A 26,685-nucleotide genomic window follows, 5' to 3' on the forward strand; every position below is an offset into this window, starting at 1 on the left:
TTAATTGAAAAAATGAATTTCTCAAACTCTAGTACTCAAAGAAAAGCCAATTCAAAACATGATATTTGGCTATCGAATTCCTAATGGATATGCATGAAAGAAAAGCAGCAAAAGCAGTAACTTAACTCAGAACTTGCACACAAAGTAAGTCCTCTCTTCCCACCTTTTCTTTCCTATGCTCCACATCTCACCAGTAGTCAGGTAGTAGAATACTATTCCCTGAACATGGCATCAATTAACTGATTCTTTGATCATACACAAGACTTTCCACACAAATGATCCCAGATTAGGATGAGAAAGCCAAAAGGGAGTCTCTAGAAAGCACTGATGTGTCTTATAATTTCCTGGAGTATTACTATGTGAAAGTTTTCAAATTAGGTGCCAAATTGATAATTTCTTTCACCATGAATAAAAGGGCAAGGACTACAGTCAGGGCAGGTTTACATGCAATAACAATCAGATCTGATTGTTATTAATTTGATGCTTAATAGTATGAAGTGCTTGAAGAGAAACTTTAAAGAGGACTTTCTAGAATTTACCTAACATTTCTGTGCTGATTCAAAAGAAAGCACAAAAAAGTTTTATAAACTGAAGAGCTGGGCAACTATGTCCAAAGTTTCTAAACAGATGGAAAAGCTGTCCACACAGTGAGAAACCGATAGGAATGGCAAGCACTACATTAGGAAGGAATAATCAAATGTCTGTATTTCATGTGTCTGCAGAACATGAGAAAAAGGTGCTTTGAGGGGAAAACAAAATCAATTCTCAACAGAGCTGATCTCTGTGCATACCAAGATTACAGGGCATTGGCAAAAAAGAAATAAAATTGGGCAGTAAAAAGAGACAGCAATTATTAAAACTAAGAAATATTCAAATGGATGTGGTAAAATTTAGACAGATTCTGGGTGTGTGGGTCAAAAGCAATACTCTGAAGAGGATGCCAGATTACAGCCTTGAGTGAAAAGAGTCATTATAATGTTATCAGTTCTATCTACTTATTCTACACTGAAACAGAGAACAGACAATGCAAAAAAAAAGCATTTTGAAATCAAGACACATTTTCATTGAGAAACTAAAAAATAGAAAATGAAGATATTTGTTTGTGTACAGAGGCCATAGTATCATTAGCCACTGTTACACAGGTGCAGGTATTCTATCATACGGTGCCTTAAGCATCAACCAGTTCTGGGAGAGGCAGGAGGTTCAACAGAACCAAGGGCTGGGTCCTGCACTTCTACCACAAGAATCCCCTGCAGTTCCAGGCCTCTCCATCCTTCCTTCAGGGCTCTGTGTGAGGCTCCAGATCCCTCCTGTGCCAGGGGCACTTGCTCCAGCCGGTGCAGCCACCAAGGCCTGGAGCACATCTCTGGCATTGCTGGGCAGCATCAAGCAGGACTCCCTTCACTGAGCAGCATTGTTGTATCTGGGCCCACACTGTGCTCCAACTCCCAAGATCCCAGGGACATGAAGAAAGCAGCCCCTTGGCATGGCTAAAAAGTTGACTAGCACTCATGGGCAAAGCCTCTTCTTCTGCCTAAAGGCAACTTACTGACAAGGAAATGCCAGCCTTCTCAGAGAAGGGAAGGACATGAGAGAGCAAATGCCAACAAGGATTTTAAGCTGTGCCAAGGAACATTTGGGTGGAACATTAGGAAGAACTTTTGCCCAGAGAAGGGCAAAATACATTGGAATGGGCTGCCTGGGGCAGTAGCACAGTTCCCTTTGTGGGAGGAGTTCAAGGAAAGAGTAGGGTGTGGCACTCAGTGCTCTGCGGGAGCTGCCATGTTGGGGATGGGTCCCCAGCTGGGCTCAGTGATCCCACAGGGCTCTCCCAAGCCAATTGATTTTGCCATTCTGTGACACCGCAGCCTCTGGGGCCAGCATGGTGGCTGGGAACTGTCCCCAGGCTGTCACCGTGCCCAAAGCACGAGCAGAAGTTGGCGCGGAGAGACGGCCAGGGTGTGTGCTCAGTGGCAGCTCAACCTACAGCAGCAGCATGGCTGGCCACGGCTCCCAGTGGCTTCTGAGAGTCTACGTGCTCCTGATGCTGGTCCAGCCCCTCAGCCACTCCAGCCATCCTGAGGGGGACATGGGCACCTTGGGCCACGGAGCCGCAGGCCATGGGCCCTAAGACGACCCCCTTGTGCGTCATGGCAGCAGATTCTTTGTTGGATTTAGTCCTGGAGCTGCTGCTGACAGAAATTGTCCTCAGGTTCTGCCTTGGCAGAAGGCTCTGGAGACGCTGGGGAGAGGTGAGGGAGAGGTGTCAGGCAGGTGGGATGGTGGCATGGGTGAGGAGGAAACAAGGCCTTGGATCAAGCTGGGGTCAGGCAAGGCATGAGAGGTCCCATGGAGGAGAAAAGCTGGGCAGATCTGAAGCTTCCTGGCTGGACCTCTTGGGCAGCACTCAGCCCAAGGCCGCAAGGCAGAGGGGGTTTCAGGCCCTGGGTGAGGAATCAGGGCCAGGGGCTGAGCCCCAGGGACACCAGGCTGAGCCGGCCAGGGCCCTTCTTCCTGCAGCCTCAGCTCAGGACAGCCCAGCCAGGCCAGAGTGTCTCCAGGGGTGTCCAAAGGCATCCCAAGAGGGCTCAGCCCCACGCTCTCTGTGGTCTGTGTCTTGCAGGCGAAGCGCCAGAGCCCCTCGGTCTCTGCAGGGCCGTGCTGCGGGTGGGAACGCGGCTGCTGCCAGGAGCTGCTGAGGCACAGCCGTGCCCTGATGCGGCTGTGCCTGCGCCGCGGCTCTCTACAGAGGCACAAGAGAGCGCCAAGAGGGGGCCTTTGGAAGAGGAGGAGATTGTGCTTCTCCCCTCAGCTCTGAGGTCCCCAGCTCCAGCTCGCCTCTCAGCTGCCACAGCACTGCAAGGGGATGTGTGAGCAGCGCTCAGCCCAGGTACTGGACATCCCCCACCACAGGTTTTAGTGAAAATTCTGTTTGTTAGCCATATCTTAGTCATAGGTTCCCAGCAATGTTTTGCCTTAGAAGGTGAAGTTTTTTCAGAGTTCTAGTTGTAAGAAATTGACCCTTTTTAGGTATAAGGTTGTCCCCATGTAGATTTCTCACCTCCTAGTTTTCAATTGTTAGAATAATCCACTTGAATAAATTTCAGCTTTTCTACACCTTGCTGTGTTATTTTCTTAATATTTCATCCTTTATGAATATAAAGGTCCTTCACTGGATGAAGGAGTACCTTGCTTTTTTCTGAGAAATGCTGATATTGATGGCTTACCCATTTCTGCCAATCCTATAAGCAAAGACTACAAATCAGCTTTTCAATTTCAAAAACTATTCCTTCAAGTTTTACACATCAGTTTTATTATTGGCAATGTTCTGAAGTGATACCAAACCAGTACAGAAAACAAGGATGAAGATAATCAGCAGTTGAAACCACCCGATAAATGACATTTTAAATTTAGTTTAAGGTCTCTCGGTGCAAGTTTGAGTGTGTAAATGGGGACATTCACACAGAAGCACTACCAGTTGGTAGGTTTGGCCTTTCCAGTGAGTTTCCTTTTTATTTTTTTCTTTCACCAAATTAAGGAAAAAACAAACATTTCTCTTTTTAGGGAGAAAAAAGACAAGGTTGGTTTTTAAGAAGGCATTTTATTCTGCCTGTATAATAACCCATTGGAGAAAATGTGAGCTTTTAGCAGAATGCCACTGTGCTGTTGCATTTGTTCTACCACTGTGATGAATAACAGGCAGGTCTGTCAAACTTCTGTAGTTCATCCTATGTGAGGGTCATTGACCACTTATCACTGTAGGGATCACTGGGAATAATGACACTGGAAAATGTGGAGGTAGCTGGATAAATAAATACTTGCAATTTCCTTAGCCAGAAAAAAACCCTAACCAAACCTTCAAAACAATGCTATTAAAATAGTTGTCCTCTGAATTAGGAGAATTTAAATTAACTGTTTTATGACTGCTTTTGGTTCATATTCTTATGTTAAATATTGTTATTTCTATCCAAAATATTCATCATTATTATGCTTTTCTGAAGTGAGTTACAAAGTAATATACACCCATCTTCCCAAAATCTGATTTTAAGTGTTTGCAAGTTTAATCAGCAAAAGGAACTTCACATGTCTCAGGATCAACAGAAACTAACAAACACAACTTGACAACATATATTAAATTGTCAATAAAGTCAGTAAATATTTTCCACTGTAGAGATAGATACCACCAGTTTATGAATTTTGCTAGTATAGATTTAATGAAGAAAAAGTAAGTCTTTACTGCCAAAACAGTTATGAGTTGTTCTATTCTACTGCCAGTATGCTGTGGGTATAAACACCATATTTTCATAGTCTCATCCATGAAGAATTCCACTTTAAAATTGGGTCTGGGTTTGAGTTTGACCAAACAAATGAAAATTCTCTATTAAAATACAGTGATGGCAACAGGGTCAGTCTTTGCAATGAGAATCTAAGATTTAAAAATATTTTCCTGATCAGATCTCCAGGGCTGAGTATACATGGTTATTGTGGTGGCTTGGCCCTTGCTGGCAGCCAAACTTTCTGACATTGGCTCATTCCCTCTGCTCAGGAGGAAAAGGAGAAAATAAGAAAAGCAGGAACAAGAAAGTTGCCTCAGCATAAAGACAGCGAGGCCACTGATGAATCAGACTTAACTTGGAAAATCTTATTTATCATTATTTAAAATGAGTATTTAATTATATTAGTATTTATTATTATTAGATAGTCAGAGACAGCCAACCTGACTCAAATCACTGAGCCACCCATCTTGTTTTGGTACTGAAACTGGAGTATGATCAAAAAAAAATTACATTCCCCTGACATAACTGTCTTCAATTTTAATAAAACAATATGTTTTTCTGTATTTGTTTAAGAAATAGCTAATAAGGAAGTTATTTCCTTATTCTAAAAATTATTCTGTTACAAGGAGCAACTTAGTTAATGCTATTCTAATTTACAACAGACACTAAAGTACTCAAACCAAGTTTTCTTTATACTGAAATTCATTATTAGATTGGAAACTCCTCAAGAAAGGGTCCTATAATGTGGTAGGAAGAGTGTTGTTAGGCAACAGAGACATTACTAAAGACCAACTATATTCCTATTACATTTTGGAATGTATACATTTCTTCAGCACACAGATCACTGAAATTAAAGCTAATTAATTAATGATAAATGATTTGGAAAAAAGATGGGAAGGTGGTAAAGTATACTTAATATACTTTAATACAAAGTTAATACAAAGTTACTGACTGAGAGAATGTGCTTACAGCCTCACAGCACTGACTTCATAGGCAGGTGAAATTTACTGTAGATAACTGTAATGTAAACACAGAAAAAAACCCCTAATCTTACCTATAAAATTATCTAGTGGATGTAGATGTTAACAATCAGAACACAGGGCCTGGGATCTATATACTTAACACTGTGAAAACAGTGTTCAATGCTCAACAGAACCACTTTCAACAATGCTTAGTTTATCTGCTGTATCACTTCCCTAGCAAAGCAAAACAAATGAGAGACAGGAATTATAAGGGAAGAAACCATTATTTGGACTGGGCTTCTGTCTTGAATACTGGGTATAACTCCTGGTCTTCTCTGCTCCAAAAGCATATAGTTGCTCAAAAAAAAAAACCAGTAACATGAAAAGAATCTGAAAAAAATATGCCCAAACTCTTCATCTTAGAAAATAAATGCAAGATGGAGGAAAGATATAAAATCATGAATTGAAGAGTCAAGGTGATTAGAGAGCAACTGTTCATTGTTTCTATCAAAATGAGAAGAATATCAATTAAGACAGGTAGGAAACTTTAAAAAAACGACCATATTTCACACTTGTGTAGTCAAGCTGCATTGAGTAGGGACATTTTCTTGTACTACTCTGCAGATGCTAAAAGCCTATGAGGACTTAAATAAATTAAAAAAAAAAAAAAGACTGGGCAAATTTTTGAATTATAAACCTACCAAGAACTGTGAAGAATAAGACACCACTTCTGATTCAGAAAGTGCTGAAGCCACAGATGGTTGCATCCATGGTATTTAGGGTTCATGTGATGTCCTGTCTCTGTAGTCTTCCTTAGGCACTTCCCAGTCTCCACTGCTGCAAATATACCCAAAGGTGTTTACACCAGTGAATTATTTCTGGAATGCATTTATTTATAGCTGAATACAAGGGAATAAAAAAAAAAAAAGAATATGCATAAAAGCAAGGTATTTCTCAGCCTTAAAAGCATTTACAAGTATACTTGATTGTGGTGCAGTTGATATCACTAACATATGAATACAAGACAATGTAAGAATATAATCCCAAAGGAACTACACATTTTCCTTTTTCAAAAACATTTTAGAACCAATATGATGGCACAGAATCTTTGTTAAGTGTACCAAGTCAGAGAGAATTTTTTTTCCCTTTGGAAAAAGAGTGAAGGGGTACTTCTAACAGAGAAAGATGTACTATGGTATTAAAATTCCACCAGATTGATCTGCCTTTTAAAAAATAAATCATTACTTATTTCCCTGCCATGTACAGGAGGGAAATTTACCATTGCAAATGACTGTATTTGCCATTGCACAGTGCATTTTCTGTCAGGAATCACACTTGATGATTTCTGTTCATGGCCAGCTTTCAGGCCCGTGTCCTGCAGCAGCACTTCCTGCCACCCCACAGCTTTCACAAACCAGCTGCTACACGGGGGCTGCTCACAGCGAGGGAATTACAAGCAATGGCACCAAATAATTTCAAGAGCTCCTTGTTTCAATAAAAAAGGCAAAAAAGTGCAACCACTGACTTACCCAAACTGATTTCTGAACCAGTGTAAGTAAAGCAGTACAATATTATGTGGAAACATGGCTCAAAGGACTTTTGTTCTAAGTAACAAGGTAAACATGCACAATTATAATAAATTTAGAAGTGCTTAGCAGTTACTTTTCCAGAAAAAACCAAACAGAATAAATGAGCAAAGGTATTACTCAAAATCCCATTAGCTGCCTGTTTTCCCTTACAGCAGTCTAAACACTTCCAACGATCTGTTCCAAAATTATTATTTTGATCCATTCCAAAGGTATTAGCTGTGCAAATAAACCTGGTCGTGCAATGAGGTCTAGTCCGTAACTCAGTTAACGAGGGCGGGAAAAAAAAAAAAAAAGTAGATAATTACTCTAATCCATACTTACTTCTCAGGTATTAAAAAAAAAAAAAAAAAAAAACAACAAAAGGAATAAAAGGGAAAAAGTGATGCTCCTCAGAGGGAAAACACTTCGATACTCTGCGTGTGCTTTATACCCGTACGAACAACTTTTCCGCGGCACCTCGAAGCTAGATGACAAGAATAAAGCACAAAGTCGCGCCGGTTCAGCGTTCCTGCCCCTCCACCGCTTCCTCATCGTCCCTCGCTGCGGCTGCGGCGCCGGGCGGGGGCCGGCCCGAGCCCCGCACGGGGGGCCGCTGGGTACACACAGACATACAGATTTATATTTTAAAAAAGATCGCGGGAAGTGCGGCTCGCGGGGCCCGGGGGAGGAGGGAAGGCGGGCAGGGAGGGGAGGCGGAGGGGAGCTGTTCCCCGCCTCACTCCCACCCCCGCTGGCTCCGCCGCGGCCGCTGCCGCCGCTGGGCGCTGGGAGGCGGCAGCGAGTGCACGCCGCCGGAGCCGTTTGAGGAACGCGAGCGGACGAGCCAGACTTTTACCTTTTCTCTCTTTTTCCCGTCCTCACCCACCATGCCGCGGACGCCGCTGCCCGCGGGGGACGAGCGGCGGCTCAGCCCGGCTCCCTTCTCTTGAAGGGATGCGGGAGGCGCGGCCGGGACGCAGCTAGCGCGACCCGCGCCTCTCCGCCGTCCTCCCCCTGCCGCGTCCCCGACCACCATGAGGGAAGAGCGAGAAGCTGCGGCGGCGGCCGCCTCCCCCCCCGGGGCCGGCAGAGCCCCGCAGCACTGCCCGCAGCCGGACGGCGGCGGGGCGGCCGCCCCCGCGGCGCTGCCCGGCGGCGCGGAGAGCCTGCGGAACGGATACGTGAAGAGCTGCGCGACCCCCCTGCGGCAGGACCCCCCGAAGAGCTTCCTCTCCTTGCTGCTCTTTCCCACCGCCTCCTCCTCCCGGGCTCGGCTCGCCCTGGGCGTCCTGGCCGCCGCTGCCCTCTCGCTCCTGGCCTTTCCCGGCCGGGGCAGCGCCCGGGAGCAGCAGGACGGGAGCAGCTGGCGGAGCCCGCGGCCGCTGCACGCCTTGCTGTGCCTGACCCGCTTCCTCAGCCCCCTCTTCAGCATCGCCTGTGCCTTCTTCTTCCTCACCTGCTACCTGGTCGGCAGCCGGCGCGGGGAGCACGGCGGCGGCACGACCCGCTGGTGGCTGCTGGCGCTGCCCCTGTGCTGCTACTCGGGGGACTTCGTGGCGCTGCAGTGGCTGCTGCCCGCGGAGGGGCACGAAGAGGAGCCGCGGATGTTCCTAGGAAGGCTCCTGACGGTGCTGGTCTCGGTGGCAGCGCTGACCCTGCCGCAGAGCTCCCTGAAGTTGCGCCGGAGCCTCCTCGTCTTGGTGTTCTGCAGCCTGGTGTGGCTGGTGTCGCTGAGCAGCCTCCAGGCGCTGCCCCCAGCGCTCGGCCCGCTGCTGGCCGGCACGGTCGGGGTGGCAGGCTGCCTCCTGGCACTCTGTGCCGGGGAGCACGGCATCTTCTCGGCGCAGAGCCGAGGAGCGCACCACCAGCATCACCGCCACCCACGGCTCCCCAGCGTGGAGGAAAAAGTGCCTGTGATAAGACCGAGGAGGAGATCTAGCTGCGTGTCCCTAGGGGAAACTTCGGTCAGCTACTACGGCAGCTGCAAAATGTTTAGGAGACCCTCGTTGCCTTGCATTTCCAGAGAGCAGGTAGGTTTCTCCGAAACTTGAAGGAGAAACTTTCGGAGGAGTGAGTGAGCGCCACTCCATAGCTTTTCCTGACTGCTGTGTGTGTCTGTGCTGGATGTCTGCTCACTAACAAACTCCTGCTAGAGGAATGGAGGAGAATGTTAGTCCCTTAGTGGGTTTCTCAGCTCGGTTCTGCAGAATCGATATAACCCTTTATTTCTGCGTGGGTGATAAATCATAATAATGTATTTGCTGTAGGACAGAAGGCTCGCTCGCTTTTTTATGCATTCTCAATTATTAAACAGCCGTTCTTATTGATTAGAGCAAAACCTCAAGCCAGTCAGCTTCAGCTTTCAGTAACCGTGTTATTTTGGTTTTTTTTCCGAAGCCCCCCACCGTCTGGCAGCCTTTCCGAGAGAAAGAAACCACAGCTTTCTAAGCTGCCCGGCACTTCTGGTTCTTCCCGCTTTCTATCGACAAAACCATTACCAAGAGCTAAAGAAATACCAGGTTTTGAGGGATATTATTTATCGAGCGTTGGCGTTGTTTGAGTGGCAGCTGTCCTTCTGCCCTGCAGATTACTGTCGTTTGTTCCTCTCTCTCCCTTTCTCTCACCCCCTGCTCCTCGCTCCACCTAAGTTAACGTTAGTTTTGGGTTGATGGGTTTTAAGAAACTTCTTTTTACTGAAGAGAGAGCTGTTCAGTAGGGGCTGGAGGGATGCCCGAAACGCTCAGTTTTCTTGAATGGAACTCTGTTGGTTTCTACCTCCCGGAAAACTTTTCAATGAGTCTTGTTTTTTGTAGCGTAAACCCCCGTGCGTGTGGGGGAGTTTGTTTTTATTTGGGCACTTGCACGTCAACTGCAGGAACATCGAGTTGTGTTGGAACTGGCCCGAGGCTGCTGCAAGTGGATTATCAGCCCGTTGTAGGAGGGAGAATGAGGGGAGTGTATTTAATAAACGCGCAAGTGAGCAGTTTCTGCGAAGTGATTGTTGCTGCAGAATCCCACGTCTGTTACTGTCGTGGCTGAAACTCATCGGTGCCAAATGAAATTTTCTAGTTTTTCCTTGACATTTGTTCTATAATGCAGGTCTTGTGATTGACTGTGAATTAGGTCTGATGAAATACGAAGTGAATTTGAAACGGTGGAGTGGTTTTCGAGCATTTCAGCCCCTGAGTTTGCCCAGCAGAATTAATACAGTAATTGTTTACAGTGATTAATACAGTAATTGTTTCTGCATAAAAGGTTAAAATGCAAGTATGCTGTGACAGTCCTCAGAAATAACTCATTCAGTACGTTGCAGATTATCTAATGCATACAATGAAAGAAACATTAAAATATTTTACTAGCAGTTAAGATACGTAGGGACTATCATATAATAATTTACTTTCTCTGTTCCTTTCTGGATAGTAAATGCTCTCTTTTGCTGACACATTTGTCTGTGGCGCAGAAATCTCAGAAAATGTGATTTCATTAACCTTTCGAGGTGATAGAAGATATTTGTTCATATGCAAGTTACTAAAAGCTTCCTTTGACGTTCGGCTCACTTCTTAAAGGCATGTGCATATTTCAAGTTAGGGCATTCATTATTCTTCAAGTAACATCATAAATGTCAGCTATAACTAAATACGTGGAATTTATTGGCAATGCTTAAATCATACGTGTTCATAATAAAATGTAACTTTTTGGTAGACTTCCAGGATTTGATATCTTTGTTATCACTAGATGTGAACAACAAAGAGATATGAAGTTCTTAATTTTCCTAATAATCTATTATGCTTTACAATAAATATTTGTGCTTTGTTAAGCACGGTTTAAATGAGATCCACAGATACATGTTCTCTGCTCTATTTTATATGCAATTTTACAAGGCTAACACAGGTTAAATCCTCTGATCTCCTGTCTAACTTGGAGAGAGATCAGACGTTGCAGAGCTGATAAAACATCAATTGTTTGGGCAGGGGTAGGGAGAAGTAAATCCATAATGTGTGACTTTATTTGAATAAACAGTACAAGGTTTTTATATTGCCTCCTTGAAACTGAAGGAATGTGTATACTTAATGCTTTTCAGAGAGCATCTATTGCGTGGTTTTTCTTGAAGGACTGATTACACATTTTGCAAGTCTTTATAAAGCAGTACAGTGGTTTTTTTTTCCCCAATATTAATATTTCAAGGAGTTGAATGAACATTGTTAGGAAGATGCTGCTGGTCCACCATGACAGAAATACTTTAATGAATGAGAGATAAGTTAGTATTCTGATTCTATTAGGTGTATTTTGTGTGATTGTCACAAACCTCTTATATGTAGAAGAAGTTTATGTCAAGTATAGAATAGCAGGTCAGTAGTGTACTCCAAGGATCATCTGGTCGTACCTTTCTTGGCAAAATCACTGTCTAGACAAGTTGGCCCAGCACCCTGTCCTGCTAAATCTTAAACTTGTCTAATGTTGGGGAATCCATTACTTCTCTGGGGAGATTAGTCCAGTGACTGATTGTTTTTTTTTTTTTTTTACAATAAGAACAATCTCATTTTGTGTAGATTTTAGTTATTATTTGATAAAAGTAGGGAATGTTAGTATTGACCTTAAATTTTCAGTAACGTGTTGATTTGAAGTTTTATGTGCTATCTACTTAAGTATACAAGAAAATAATGACATTTATTCGACTGGATGTTTTTCTTTTTTTTTTAAGCCAACAGTTCCAAGGGGTCTGTGTGCATAGAGGGGTGGGAACAGGATGGGATACTAACACACAGGGGAATGTACAACCAGCAGCACATGCACACAGAAATTGGATGGAACGATCATTTTTTTCTGGAGTACAAGTGGAAAGAGGCCCTGTAAGCATGATCCTGTAAAAGCTTGCAAATTTGAGTAATCCTCATGACGAATACGTAGGTATTGCTTTCTGGACTTCAACAGGTGCAGTAACTATAAGGCTGGGAAGTTGATAAAATTAGATTATTCTTGCCATTTATATGAGTATCTATATCTACTTTAGCAATCAAAGTGTCTAAATTCGTGCTGTGTGTGTCTCTTCTGCAGTGCATATGTCTAGCAACATAGTTTGAGGTGGGAGGAAAGAAACTTGAACAGATTATGTCTTTATGTTTTTATGTAAGTATACTTAAATGCCAATATCAAAATATATAAATACACATTTTGGGAAACAATACGACTCAAATTACAGCTAAAAATTTTGCAAAGGCAATGCCTTTTCTGAATTCTACTACATTAACACTTCTGCCAATAGAAATTGATATGATTTTAGCAGTAAACAGGCTGTTTGTATTCTTACTTCAATATTCATCTCAGACCCAGAGAGGAATTGCAGTAAGACTGCAGTATTGATTGGTATTTCAAACTTTGTGTAGGTCATATTTTGACTGCATGTATTAATTGGATGGTAATCTGTTAGCTCTACCTATTGCTGCTGATATCAAAGGGTTTATCTTTATTGACTGTTGCACATTTAGCACCTCATTTTATATATTTTTTTGTCTGAAAGCCAAATCAGGAAATCTAAAAGGTGCTTGTCAATACTGCAGATCTTGTAAACACCATGCCCTGAAAAATATGATAGTAAGACTTTTTTTTTTTCTTTAACTTGATAGTGGACATGTATATGAGAGCAAACACGTATGTGTAGGAAATCTTACATAGGAGCTTCTCAGAATCCAGAAAGAATATTCATATTTTTCCTTGAGTAAAGAATAGGCCTTGCTATTTAAATACACATGATACGTGTCCCAAACAGTCTGCAAACAGAGCTGACACACACTTTTTCTGGTTATCTGACTGGGTTCAAACACATAGGAAAGCTGGGATATTTCATGGACAAAGACTGCTTTCATGTTGCACTCTGTTAATTACAGGAAGAATTGTCTTGTGATTAGGGTTGGATTGACCACCACCTCTCCCCAGTTTCTGTTCCAAGCTATCTCATACCTTTGATGTATTACCTTAGGAACATCAGGACTTGATTTCAGGAGTCTGAAATATTTGTGTAGCTTGAAATTAATGCAGTTCCTTATTTGCTCATGAAATTTACATCTGCGTCTGTTACCTATTTGTGAAACAAATTACACTTTGTCCTTAAGTTTTCAGGGCATAAACTTCCTAGTGCAGAAGCTGTCTGTTAATGTGTATTTTATAATCTGATACTGAAACAGATTTTTAGTATCTGTTACACTCAGATGCTGTTTGCAACCCAGAAACAGGTGAACCTTTACCTGTTGAGTGCAGCCAGTAACAAAATACAATTCTCCTTGCTGTGTGTTTAACAAACCAGCTTTTTGCTGTTTGAAGTTTCCCCCTCACGATTCCAGTGACTGTTACCACAGCTTTACCTGCATGGCAAGATGTGTTTCTGTTGTTCACCGAATCTTCCTCTCTCTGGGGTTTGTCTTATGGGGACAAAGTCAAGGTAGCCGTGTGAATCAGTTCCAATGGGATGCAGCTGAGTGTGAGGAATATGCAAAGAGAAGGATGCCATGGTGAAAGAAACAGACTTGGAAAACTCTGCAACCGTATTTTGGATGAGTAGCATTCTGTTGTTTCTGTCTGGTTCTCTCTAACACTGGCAAAATATATTGAGCTAGATGAAATGTAAAATGAGAAGTAAAAGTTGGTCAAAGTTCCATCTGTCTCTCTCTTTCTCTGTCTCTTTCTCTGTCTCTTTCTCTGTCTCTTTCTCTGTCTCTTTCTCTGTCTCTTTCTCTGTCTCTTTCTCTGTCTCTCTTGTAGTATTATACCACAGAGAAAGGCTGATTGAATCATGGTTTGCCCGTAGAGAGGTCAGAGTTTAAGATGTTATCCTCTGGCACAGTTTCACCTGGGACCACCGAGAATGACAAAGAAGGGTTTTAGGAAGACTGAGTGCACTTAAGAGCTCTGTTAGCTAAGTTTAGCTTAAGCTGGCTTTTAGATATCTGAGACTTGGTGGCACTTTATATTCTGCATAAGTAAAAGCAGGCAAGAGTGTCTCGGAGCTGTCTGTGTAGTAAAGGAGTTTGACTGTTGCTTCAGGTGTGTTTTCCTGGAAAGAAAATATAAGTGGAGAAAGGGAGGAGATCAAAGACCACTGCTGTGGAAATGCTGGAGAAATTTGTTGGAAGGCGAGGGAAGCATGTTACAGAGTATGGGTAGGAAAGAAATGAAAGAAGCTGTGAGACAGTTCCAGCAACTGCATGATTGACTGTGTTGAAGAAAAATAGCAGAATAAATTGCATAAAGTACTAATATTCAGCTTGGACCAGGAAGATGTTTTAAATTTAGGAAAGAAACTTGTAGAGATGAGAAACAAAAGGTGCCCAGAAGAGTCTCTAGAATGAAGAAGAAGGGCAGCTTCCATGCTGGGGTTTGTGAACAGTGTATTCTGGGAGGTGAAATATGAAAGGGAGGAGAATGGCAAGAAGTTTGGTATATTTTCCTGAGAAAAACTCATATTTTGACACAATGTAAATGTCTGTGCATGTATATGCCTGATAGTACTATTCTAATAATTGAACTTGAGCAATGGAACTGATTGTAGTATATTGGCCTTACAGGATCAAATCCCAGCAAATTTTATGAAAAGAACGTGAGTGGGAAGTGAGGAAACCCTATGGAATATGCAGGGCAAGTCTGCAATGTGAGCTGAGCTCTCAGAATCCCCATGACAGTCTCATGTCACGAGTGAACACCAGAATGATGCAGGTGGGGTGGGGAGTCTGTCACAGCCTGGGCCCTATGTGACATTTGGTTGGAAATTTGTATTTCTAAAAAAAGCTTTTTAAGTCCTGTTTTGCTTTTCTGATACTTTAAAATGAAGACTTCATGCAGCCTTACCACCCTCAAAAGAAATCACTGAACAAAGCCAAATACAACTATTAGATGATACCAGTTGCTGAAGATGGGAAAAAGTAAATCTTGTACTTTTGTGCAAAGATTGGGGATTACAGGCAGAGAAACTGGGGGATGTACTGTTCTATTGTTGATATAAAAACTTCTGGAGGAAAACAGATGAGAAACTTGTGTCTGCCAAAAGAGAAAAGAGAGGACAGAGCACAGAAGGCTACAGACATAGAATATTTTGCTGGAATCTCACCGGTTTTTCAGGATAAAACTATGTGGAGAGCAAGCTGAAAGAATAGTTGAAGATGAGAATAAAAGAGAGTGAAAGGAAATGTTGAATTTCAGCATGTCCTTTCCAGTGGCTGAAAACAATGCTTTACAAGATGCAGTGACACTACAGAATAAATTTTAATGGTGAAAACAAAAAGGGACTTTCCTGCAACTCAATAGGAGAAATGAAAATTTAAGGTTACAGCTAGGGCTTGTATTGGTCAGGGCAAACTGTGCAATGTCTGAGTAATTGTTACTGAGGCATAAAAAGGATCAATAACTTCAAGAATCCAGTGACAGTAAAATTGTGCTAGAGCCTTCAAAACAGACAGGAGCCATGGATGTCAAAAAATGAGAGTTCACAGGGTAACAAGTAAACTGGCAGATGATGATATTTGGGGAAGTGTTACCGATATTTGTGAAAGAAATAGGTCAGGGGACTCTGTGCTTAAGGAAGACCAGAGAAGTGAATGGCCTTATTGATGAGTGTGGCAAAACAAACTGTTCTAGGAACTGGAAGGGCCATAACAAGGCATGACTGCTGAAACAAAATGTCAACTTCCAGAGCAGTTTTGTATTTGAAAATGGATCATTCAGCTGGAGAAGGATATCATTTATATCAATACGGGCAGCTAGTGAGGACTAAGTTTTGATGTGTTGGGCCATCCTCACTTTTTCACACAGATCCTTTGTATGTGGCACATTCCTTTGAAACAAGTGCAAATTTATTGGGAGAGGGCCAGACCAGGGCACAGATACCCAAGCAGTTTTTTTATATCCCCCTATTTGTTTGATAGTTCAATATTTATGAAAAACAGTGCAGTTATGCAGAACATTTGTGACCACCAGTGTTCACTTCAGTTTGTACAGGGGTGTGTGAAAAAACCTGGCATATTTCCAATTCAATGTCTGATCAAATGGTAATGTTGACAAGTTTTGTTAACCAGTATTGAGTTGCCAACCTTAATGTCCCTTTATGCAAGCCCAAATCCCTTCGCTAAGTTAAAGGCATGTTTGCAGCAAATGTTCCATTTGTTGTTCATTTGATAAAGAAAAGTTTGTTTTATGGAATATGAAAATTATATTTTCCATCTATAATTTATATTTTTAAGTTATTCAAGATACTGTAAAAAGGGTACCATATGAGCCTGTATTTGAGTGCTTTGGATTTGGCTTTGAGAGGTCTTCCCTCTTTTATGAGGAAAATCCCAGGCCTCCTGGTATGAATTATCATTACAGGTATGTTGGTTTAGCTGTATCCATGCTGATGATGGTCACAGAAATAGGAATGGGGTTTAGTTTGGGGTGAGTTCACTCATTATGGCCAGAGCTGCCAGTGCTGCTCCCCCACCCCAGAGGAGCTGTACCTCTGAGGAGTGGTGATACAGCAAGCCTGTGTCACACCTGCCTGTTAATATCCACTGCCAGGATGCTTTTGTCAGCAAAGCTCAGAATATAGAATCAACTTTTAGAAAAGTTTGTGAAAACTTCAGTTACCAGAGGGAAATTTCATCAGTTTTATTGAAATAACAGCTTCATTATGACTCCCTGCATAGGCACTATGGTATTAGCATGTCTCTTTAACCTTCATTACTGGTCATGCTTCATTTGTTTTTGATTAATTAATGCCCTTTAACAAGATAGGAGCTAAATTAAAGGGTAAAAAAGACATTCTTTTACTAGGCTTAATGTCTGCATGACTTTTTTTCTGCTGTGATTTAAAACTAAAGGCTTGTGTTTCCATTTAGGGTCTTTTTATTTTTTTGTAGAGTCAGTTGATATTGCATGTTCAATCACAACATATTTATTTTTTTCCTCCTAAGTATTGTTGTGTGATACCTGTTTGCCACTTCAAGAATATAATTTTGTTCTTTCTGCCTAGTAGATTCTTTTAAAAGAATTCTAAATTTCTGAGTACTCTAAAGTTACTAATTTAAGAAGTACAGGGCTTTTAAAGGAGTTTTTTTCTTAGTACCTTCTGGCTGTCCAGAAGAGTTCCATCCTTTCACAGAAGTTGTTGATACACCTCCTGTTTTTCAGTATGTGATGACTGCTCAACAGTGGCTCTCAGATACCTCATTATCTCCACTGTGAGGTCTGTGGGGTTGCCAGGGAACCCCACATCCCTGCTCTATAGGCAGGGATGGCCTCTCAGCTGGGCTTGTACCTCTCAAAGTGAGCTGACTCTTTGTGAGCTTTCTCTGAGGCAGGGATAGATCTATGTATTCATAGGATGTCATGAGTCGTTAATGAAACCCAGTGTCCTGTGTGGTTTAATGATGCTGACTTAAAAAAAAAAAGTGTTTTGAAAGAACTCTTAAGTGATTATTATGTTGATTATTGTTCACAGTGGCCTTCATTTCATTTGATTTGCCACCTAGACAGTGTAATGTGTAAATTCACTCACAGGCTCTTCCATAGCTGCTCTTGCAGTTTCATAGTTTCCTACAAATTCTCCCTCCCTCATTACATAGTATGAAATTAAATTTCAGTTTATTTAAACCGCATTTCTGCAGATACAAGCAGATGTGTGAGTAGAAAGGGAGGGAAGTTTGTGTTGAAACCTGAAGGTGTGATTAGCAGGCTGAAAAAGTTTAGATCCTGCTGTGCCTGTGAAACGCCATCTGCTCTGGCAGGAGTGCCCTGAAGGAATTGGCTGGGACTGGAAGGAGCAAAGGCACGCTAGCACAGCTTTTCTCTTGGCCAGTCGGATCTGCAAGAAACAGACTTTATTTTGCTCAGGGAAAGATGAAAATTGGTCCAGGTTTTACTATTTCCACTGAGATTGTCCCTACAAAAGGGCCTGAGGCACAGAGGTAAAGAAATCATTAATGATGACACGGTTATTCCTAACATGTTAGTATAGAATAGAGCAGTATATTTCATATCTTAACTAAAAAACATAACCAGGATTGTCTTGTCCACCCTGCATGCATCCTCACTTCTGTCCTTGTTTCAGCTAACCTGCATTTTTGGGGCAGCAGAGTATCCTTTTGGGGACCACTGGAAAATGCTCACAAAGCAGATTTCAAACGAACCTTGCAGTGAGAGAATTTCCATAGATTATTCACACAGATGTTTAGTCATCTTCTAGGGGTTTTTTTGTTTTGTTTTGGGTTTTTTCTTTTTTTCTTTTTTTGTTTAAATAGTAAAAAATCTGTGGAATGCTACTTAGGATCTTTCTAATGATTAAAGAACTGTAATATGTCTGTCTGAAGTCAAAATGAGTTATTGCCATGATGTAAATGACAGCATTTTGCTGTTATGGCAAAGCACAGTTGAAAGTATTTTGATTATAAGTATCTCTTAGCTTATTTTTAAGCAGTCGTAGAAAGCATTAATTAGAATTTTTATCAGCATTTATTGCTATTTTTTATTGAGCACAGCAGAAATTTTCCATGCCCTCACAATACAGAAAGTCTAATTTTTCCTTCTATTTGGAGTCTCTGCTTGAACAAGTTGGATTGAGAAGGAAGAGTGTGGAACAGCTTTTGTGTTAATGACAGTTCTTTTTTTTTGTCATTGCTGTTACTTCATTTATTTTTCATAACTGGCAGCCTGTTTATTATATGCCAGAGAATTTCAAAGAAGTTTGAAAATAATAAGTTTTCTATGATGTCAAGATGAAAATAAGAAAATGGGAGTAGATGAGCAGAGGCAGATGCGATGCTGGCTATTGCTTTAAGTGTGGTCTGTGTTTTCAAATCCTCTGAGGCAATGACTGTCAGAGACATCTGCAGAATGGTCTGATGGAAAAAACCAGTACCTTATCATATGTGTGATGGATAAGAATTTTCTATGAAGAGCAAATTCAAAACTAGATAAGAGACCCTAAGCTTCACTCATGTTAAAACTGAGTAAAACTCGGTGCTTACATGTAAAATTTATGTAACTCATTATATTGGGCATAACATTTCAGGACAAATTAAATTAGAAACTGATATTACACCTGTAAACATGAAATTGATATATTTTTTTAGGAAAGTGTCTCACAACATTAGAAAATGTTTAAACTGTGTTTCTTGTAGTAAAGAGATGCCATTTCAGGTATCTGCAAAAGTCAGTACAGCTTCAATAATGGACCTCTAAAGGTACATTTAGTCCTATGTAATTTGTCTTTTATGAGAGTAGTTGCTGTTAAAATATCCTTTCTAAAGATTTGAAAGTCTTCAATGCTTGCCTTAACACTTGTTCTAGTAGGAAGCTCCCTAGAGTCAGCAGAGCACTTAAGCTTTCAAGTGGAAAAGAACATGTGTTTTGCAGTGTTTAAGGATTGAGATTATAGTCCTTACTTGTTTAAAAATTCACAGAGCTTAATGTAATTTATAACTTTAACAAGTGTTAACAGTCTTGAATACACTCCTAGAGCTATGTTTCTTTCACCTGTCTGGTGATGGATAGATTTGGTGTGCCTTTAGAAGCCACATTTTTATTCTTAATTATTTGGGCCTTAAAAGTACAAGGAAATAATTTTCCAGGAGATTAACATTCAAAAGTAAATTGCTTATTTGCTTGTCTTTTTTGGAGATATCATTTTTCTTGCTTTGTCCTTGTTTTTACCTTTTCTTCATTTACAGTAATTTGAACACCTTTCCCTACTTCCTACTAGTGTGTTCTTTCTTTGTTGTAAGATCAGTACCATAATTTGGTTCAAAATTACAAGTGTCTGTTTCAGCAGAGATATGAAAATGTTCTGACACAAAATACTTTACTATTTAGAAACATAGCAATCAAATTATTGTTTAAAAAATTATAGAAACTTTTGTAACTTATAACTTCTAGCACAGAGGAATTAAATAATTATTTGTAGTTACAGCATTAAAATGTTTCTAGAATCTGTTACTTGTAATGTCCATTATGGAAAAGCTATACACAATTCAACTACATTCAAGATGCTGCATACATTTATTTTTTACAGTCATGCATACCTTCTCTTTTACCTTGATACTGTATTTTATTGTGAAGTTCTTTGTTCATTTTGCTTTTTTAATTCTGCAAGTTAGATGCAAGGCACTCACTGATCTTCTTCCTTCTCTGTAAGTGCACCTGCAAATTTATTTGTGACATCTGAGCTCTTAAGATGTGGGCTTTGGTGAGATGTGGGAGCTTATTCTTTGCTACCCAAAGAGTATGTGCATCTAGGGAGATGGAATATAAGAAAATAAAGATCATGTAGAAAGTAATCTTACCCCTAAGGAGTTGCAGCTGGGCCAATTATCAAAGATTAGGAACAGGCCTGACTTTAACAGGCCACAACTGTAAGCAATGAGAAGAAGATGCTATAAGAGAGTGGGTGGCTGGGTGAGAGGGGAACTGGAGTCTGTGGCTGCTTTGTGAAGGAGAAAGAGTCAGTGCTCTGAGGAGCTGCCCACAAGGAACACCAAGAAGGTATGGAACTTTTGTGATAAGGAGACAACTGTATGGAACCCCTGCAATAGGATGACAACATCTGCATGTGTTCAGTAGTTTCAAAACTCAAAACAATTTCCTGTTTATTTCCTGGATGGTGGGGACAAAGGATTTCTAGGTTGGTTTGGTGTTTTTGTTTTTTTTTTTTTTTAAACAAGATGTCTCTTTAGACAGCTTGTTTATGTGTTGCCTTGCTCTCTCCTATTGTAAGCAAGTGAGTAGCAAAACAGGAGTAGTATTGACTCAAGGGCTGCAGTTGAAGCAAGAGGAGCTGGCTGACTAATGATAGTCTGGAATGGGCTGTGCTTCGAAAAAGAAATACTGAACATCTTCCTCCCCTCACTTTTCTGTTAAAAATGGAGATAAAGACTCAGAGGATTTGTATTTGTGCTTTCCTGCAGTGTTTGAGAGCTACAGGAAAGCTTTGCCTGATCTCTACAGTACTGACAATGAATTTGTTTGAGGTGTTTTGTTCTGATTACAGCTTGGGCTGTAACAGGATCAGCAGGAGCAGAGGAATACTTTTTGTCCTGGTACCTTGAGCTTTATTTGCCTCCCTTAGTTTGCACGTTTTAGTGGATTTTCACAGAACTCTTCTTTCTTTTAAAAGACCTTTTGAACTTTATCTCCAATATCTGAGTAATACTTTGGTTCAGCATATCTGTTAGATTCCCAGCTGTGTTCCAGGTCTGTCTTGTTCTTGCCATCAGCTCTGATTCACTCTCTGAGATGTTCTGCAGTGGTACTCCTGCAGATTTCAGTAAGATGGGTAAGCCAAGAAATAAACAGAGTCAAAGAGGACAGCTAGTTCCCTGCCTTGCTCTTGTCATGAGCATCATTTGGGATGTCACCTAGCTTGGTGACCAGAGCTGTATTTTTCTTCTTGTGTCCTAGAGTGTAGCTGGAGAAAATCTCTGTGTGATGGTAGAGTCCATAGTTGGTGGATTGTAATAAGGCAGACAACAATTCTGAGGATTGTAAAAGTGCTAAGTCAGTAGTATTTGGACAGATTTCCAACTCTTGCAGAGGCTTTTGTTCAAAATTGTATATAAATATCTTTTAGTGCCCTCTGACAGAACTTGTATGTGGGTGTTCTTCCACCTGGTTCTAATCCACTCACCTAAAAACTCATTTTATCAAAGATATCCTTGGCAACCATTTTATGTTTTAGTTTTGGAGAACTTGTCTGAACCTTGAATCCCATAAGCTAAAGCCATCATGTGGCTCATCGCTTTCCTCAGGGCTCCCTAGTCCACTGCTGAATACAGTTAGGCTGGGAATCTTGTGTATCTTGCTAGCCTGTGCTGGTTTGCCTCCCTCCCCTATAGGGACATTAGGGTTCCTCAACATGCCTTGTGTCATCCCTGGTTTTCTGCTCCTCATCCCTGAAAGTGCTTGATCTCATTCTGGAATTTCCATAATCACATACCAGACTACTTCCTTTATTTTTTTTTCCTGAGCTGCCTTTCCATTTAGTTGAGGAAAATTATCTATGGGTGAAGAAAACATTTATTTCTGTTTTTCTTCTGCCTTCCTGCAAACTATGTGGGTACTGTAGCACACAGGAATAACATAAGAGGAATGCAGGTGAATGGGAAGAAGCTGGTAAGTGATGCAGAGAAAAATCTATATTAATAGAGGAGAAAAGCCTACTGATGGAAACATCTGTATTTTGAGAAATACACCTCTGAGATGCTAGCCAATAGTTGATTGCTGACTAAGCCAGAGCATTGATCCTGTTGTGTTAACTTTTTGGTTTCTTATTTTTTACAGAAGTACAGGTGACAGTGCATAACTGTTCTCGGGAGTTTTAATTCAGGCTGCTCCTTTCTCTGTACCCCTGGGCTTTTTAGCATAAAACTTGTTATTTTTTGCTTTGGAATATTGTTACAGCATTATGCTAGGTTTGAGCAGGAAAGCTCCCCAAGAAAAAGGAGAAACACAGTGTATTAGAAAGAATGAGAGTGCCAGTTAGTGGAAAATCAGGATGTTTTCTTGCAGAGCAGTTCTGGTGTGATGCAGCCTGGCCCCTGAGTGAGTAAGCTTTGGGGAAAGGAATTCTGAAAAGTCCCTGCCACTGCCTCCTGCCTGCACCTTCACATTTTCGGTACCCAGTTCTCTTTGGTGGTCAGGAAGCTGCTGTGACAGGTTGTTCTGGCTGGCTGTCATCCATTTCAGAATGCTTGAGGGGGTTTCCCATTTGAAAGTGCGCTCAGGAGATCACTCTGTGAAGGGGGGAGCCTTTTTCACCAGCAAATTTCATGAGCATTTTTTCCTTGGTGAAGAATTGCCCAGAATTTTTAACAACAGGAACAACAAATAATTACTTTTATCTCACCTTTTTGCTTTCTTTGTGGCCCACAGCTATTCCTATAGTACAGAAAAACAGTCGTGTTTTACACCGGATAAGCACTGATGTCAGCACAGAAAAGCTCTGTGCTGAAAATAGTTTGTTTCATGTTTATTCATGTCCTGAAATGACCAAATTCAAATTCACATATAAGAAGTACACTGTAAAATAATCTATTTTTTTGTGTGTTCACTATATTGCCAGAAAAGCCAGCATTTGTTCTTTTTTGTAATTTTTTTTTCTCCAGGATCTGCAGTTTCCATGCAAACTGATGAGATCCATGCTCTCTATGTTTTTTTAGATCAAAATGTGATTTTTGTTTTATTCCTTGGTGTCTCTACTGTTTTTTTGATACATTTTAAAAATATGTTTGCTACTTATGAATGAGCCTATGGCTACTTAGAAATTCTACATCTATTTGAATTGAATGAGAAGCAGTTTGATAGATAATCTTGATATTTGTATTGAATTTATTTTAAGTAGAGTATAAAATCAGGAAAATTCCGTAGCTGTAAAGTTAAGATGGGAAATATATATAACTCATTGTTTTATGTAAAATCCGTGGGTGAATAATTTTTACATTTAATTTGTGGCCGAAACTTTCAGTAGTGCAAATAGAAATTACAAATTAAAAGATACTTAAAAAAAAACATTTAAATTGATTTCCTTCTCATATTTTCCTCCCCAATTAAAAGTAGAAAAAGCAGCTGCTGCCAAGTTGCGAGAAAACACAAAGGCCTGTGCAAAGGCCTGGCTGTAAAAACAAAAAGTTAGTTTGAGCCGGGCTGGGTGGGAAGCTGTAAGCGAAGGGTTAAGCTGAGCGTTTCTCTGGCTGCTGAGTGAAACAGGATGCAGTGACTACATTGTCAGACTGCTGGTGTGAGTGCAAACAGATGAGGAAATGCTGGATCAGGCACTTCAGCAACTTGGGCTGTAACCTAGGAAACCGCTTGCGTCATACTTGCCAGCAATTAGCTTACAGTTCTTTTATTTTTGATAGTGTTGCAAGCTGAACTCGCCTGTTACAAAGGGAAAGACTGACTCCATCTCAAGCCCTCCGCTTGTGACTGCAAAGAGAATTTGCGAAGCGCTGCTCGGGGAGAAAAATTAAATTTATTTAAACTTTCCGTGCAGCTTCTGTAAAAGAGAGCTGTAGCTGGGCTTGGTTCTCAAAAATGTGCAGTCACATTTTTATGATCTGTATGAAAGTGAACTTCCCTAGTTGCCAAAATTAAATTTCACCAACATTTTGGATATTGCCACCTAGTTCAGCTATTAATCTGAAGTTTTTTTGTGTGCTACATATTAAAACATAGTTTTCAAAATTAATGTTACGTGAAGCTTAACCTCTAAAGCAAGGGATTTTTTTTAAAACCCTTTTTTTTCTTTGTTGATTAAAATTCAGTTATTTCCAGTGGTTACCTATCCACTAATATAAACCAGTTAGTGTTGAAAGCAGTGTGTGTTTTATCTCAAAAAATCATCGTATCTCCTGTATTTCACTTAAAAACTGTAAACAAATTTACAGTAACTAGCTTAATATTGATGTATACTGTTAGTATGGGTATTGTCTCGTGGCTAGCTATGGCTGGGGGTTTTTTAGGGAAAAATCACCCAGTGACCAACAGGATAAACCTGTAATGTTTGGTTTTTTAATTATTTTTTTTTTGTTTTTAATTTTAATGGATTTGTTACATAGGCAAACACACAAACTTAGGGTTTAACAAACTAGAATTATAGTGCATAGCTGAAGGCCAGAGTTGTTAAAACATCAAGACTAATACAGAATACACATGTTCCTCAGTTTGTGCAATGCTTAAAAAGTCAATATAACTTAAATGCTTGGATACTTGGGTTTTCAAATATTTTAATTCTTATTAAAAACATACAGGAAAAAAGATGACCAAACAAATCACCAAACCTTTCCAATTTCAAACCCTACTTTCCCCTCCCCTTCCCCCCCCCCCCCTCAAACCCTTGGATACAAGGCACACTGATGATAAATTGCCTTGGCTGTAGGAGTCTGGCAGCCCGTATTCTTAGGGGCATTTTTTGGACTGCAGGCCAGTGTCATTTATGGTTAGCTGGTCACTGGGGTTGCATTCCAAATGGTGATCACTGTCTGTGTGGCCTGGGACCTTTGTGCAGGTTTCTCTCCAATTGTATTTTACTTAAATTAAATTAAAAAAAAAAAAGTGTGGAGGTGGCCAGAACACCAGGGGTTTATTGGCCATTAAAAAGGAAGAGCACTGGCTTTTGCTGATATTTCAGAGTCCTTTGGCTGCCTTGCCCAGCCTCACTGAGACATTGCATGTGGCCACTGCTTGGGAAGGGCTGTATTTGGTGTGGCTTTGTGTTGGCTCAGCTGCAAGACATGAAGTTTTACTGTTGAAGTCATTGGGTATTGGGACTTAAATCTGGGTGATCAATAAAGAGCTAGTGTGGATGTTAACAAAGCAAGACGTAGAAATCACAGTTTTGAATTTTGTCCTTCGTTTTTTTGGCCCCTTCAATTCTGGACAGTAAAATGGAGGCTATGGTCTGTGTTGGGTTTGATTGTGTCCTGTAATTCTGCCAATTTTTTTAGGACAATTCCTGCAAGTTATGCAGTACATCAGGCATATATTGGATATTTTGTTTTATCCTTGTTTAGTATTGTAGCCCAGTAAGCCTTGTCAGTTTTCTTTCGATGAAGGAAATGGGAGTTACATGATCACATACTTATGTTTCTGCATAACTTTTAACATTATTTAATTATCTGTATTTGATCTTCATTCTGGCACTTGTTAGCTATTTTCAAAGTGCTTTTATGAGCTGACAATACTCAGTTGTTGTTTTGTGGATTCTCAGCCAGACTGTTTGGTATACATGCATGTTTCAAAAGATGAGTCTGTAATAACAGATGGAACTGGATGCTACTTGGCTATTTCATCTTTCAGGCATTACAGTAAGGGACTGCATGTTTTTCAGCAAAATCAGTGATGTTTTGTCCAATTCCTGGGGAAACATTTGTTTTATATCTGTCAGTGTCATGACAAGTCATCTTGTCTCATAATGTTTATTCTGTAACACAACCAGTAAAATAGGTGGGTGCTATGAAAGAAAAGGGATTAAGGTCTCTACCATCTCCTTCTGACTGTGATTTTTACAAGTCAGCAAAATGTTTTTGCAGCCCTTATGAACTGTTTTGTAGAAAATTCCACTGAAAACATGAAGGAAGTGACTGACAATCTTATTTTTTTAAGTGTGTGCAGCTAAAATGACCAGCAGTCAGACTACCTTGCATGGAAAGTTTTGTGCATCAGGAATATTTGCATGCTTTTCTGAGCAGCACAAGGGGGTCTTTTCCTTGTTTTGTATCCTCATCATATTCCTAAATGACAATTAGAATCCCTTAAATGGGCAGCTTTTTAGAAATTATTATTATTACTCCCAAAGTCTAATTTGAATAGCTTCTTCCAGGTCTTTTTGTTTTCAAACTACTGTTGCTGGGAATGTTTTTTTTCTTTCCATGTAATCATTTAGATCAACAGAGGAAATTATGTAGATATATTTCTGTTCTTCAGCCCCTTTTTCCTGATAATAAAATCTTCCTCTTTTTTATGAATAGGAAGTTTCTCTACATCTCCACCCTAGAACATCACAACTTCAGCCTGTGGTAAACCTGTCATTGGGCTTCTTTGTTTGTTTTGGATTTTAAGAGGATAAAAGCTAGAGAGAATAACAGAGAGGCATGCCATAGCCATCTCTAAATTTTCCTGGCATGTCACAAGTTTTCCTTTACTATTTTGTGATTTTCATAGTTTATTTATTTGCTGTGTCCAAGTAACTAACTTGTTCCCAGTTTCTTCACTGTTAAGCTTCCTCCCAGAGTATTTGGTGTCCACACAGAATTTGAGTCCTTAACTAATCAATAGAATGTAACAGTTTGCTAAAATCCTGTGGAGCAGAGAGCTCCTTGCTCCTTCTCATTGCTCTAGATTACAGTTACAGATGATTTTCCT

General features: G+C 40.7%; 1 protein-coding gene across 1 annotated transcript in view; it reads left to right on the forward strand.

Moving 5' to 3' along the window:
• Positions 1-7,689: 7,689 nt before the first annotated feature.
• PDE3B (phosphodiesterase 3B) overlaps positions 7,690-26,685 on the forward strand; it is an 82,531-nt gene continuing 63,535 nt past the window's right edge. The window contains exon 1 of the mRNA XM_036384651.1: positions 7,690-8,837. Coding sequence (XP_036240544.1) covers positions 7,842-8,837 — 996 coding nt within the window. The 5' untranslated portion in view covers positions 7,690-7,841. The remainder of the gene's footprint in view (positions 8,838-26,685) is intronic.

This window comes from Molothrus ater, chromosome 6 (genome assembly GCF_012460135.2).
Source record: "Molothrus ater isolate BHLD 08-10-18 breed brown headed cowbird chromosome 6, BPBGC_Mater_1.1, whole genome shotgun sequence".
Taxonomy (NCBI): domain Eukaryota; kingdom Metazoa; phylum Chordata; class Aves; order Passeriformes; family Icteridae; genus Molothrus; species Molothrus ater.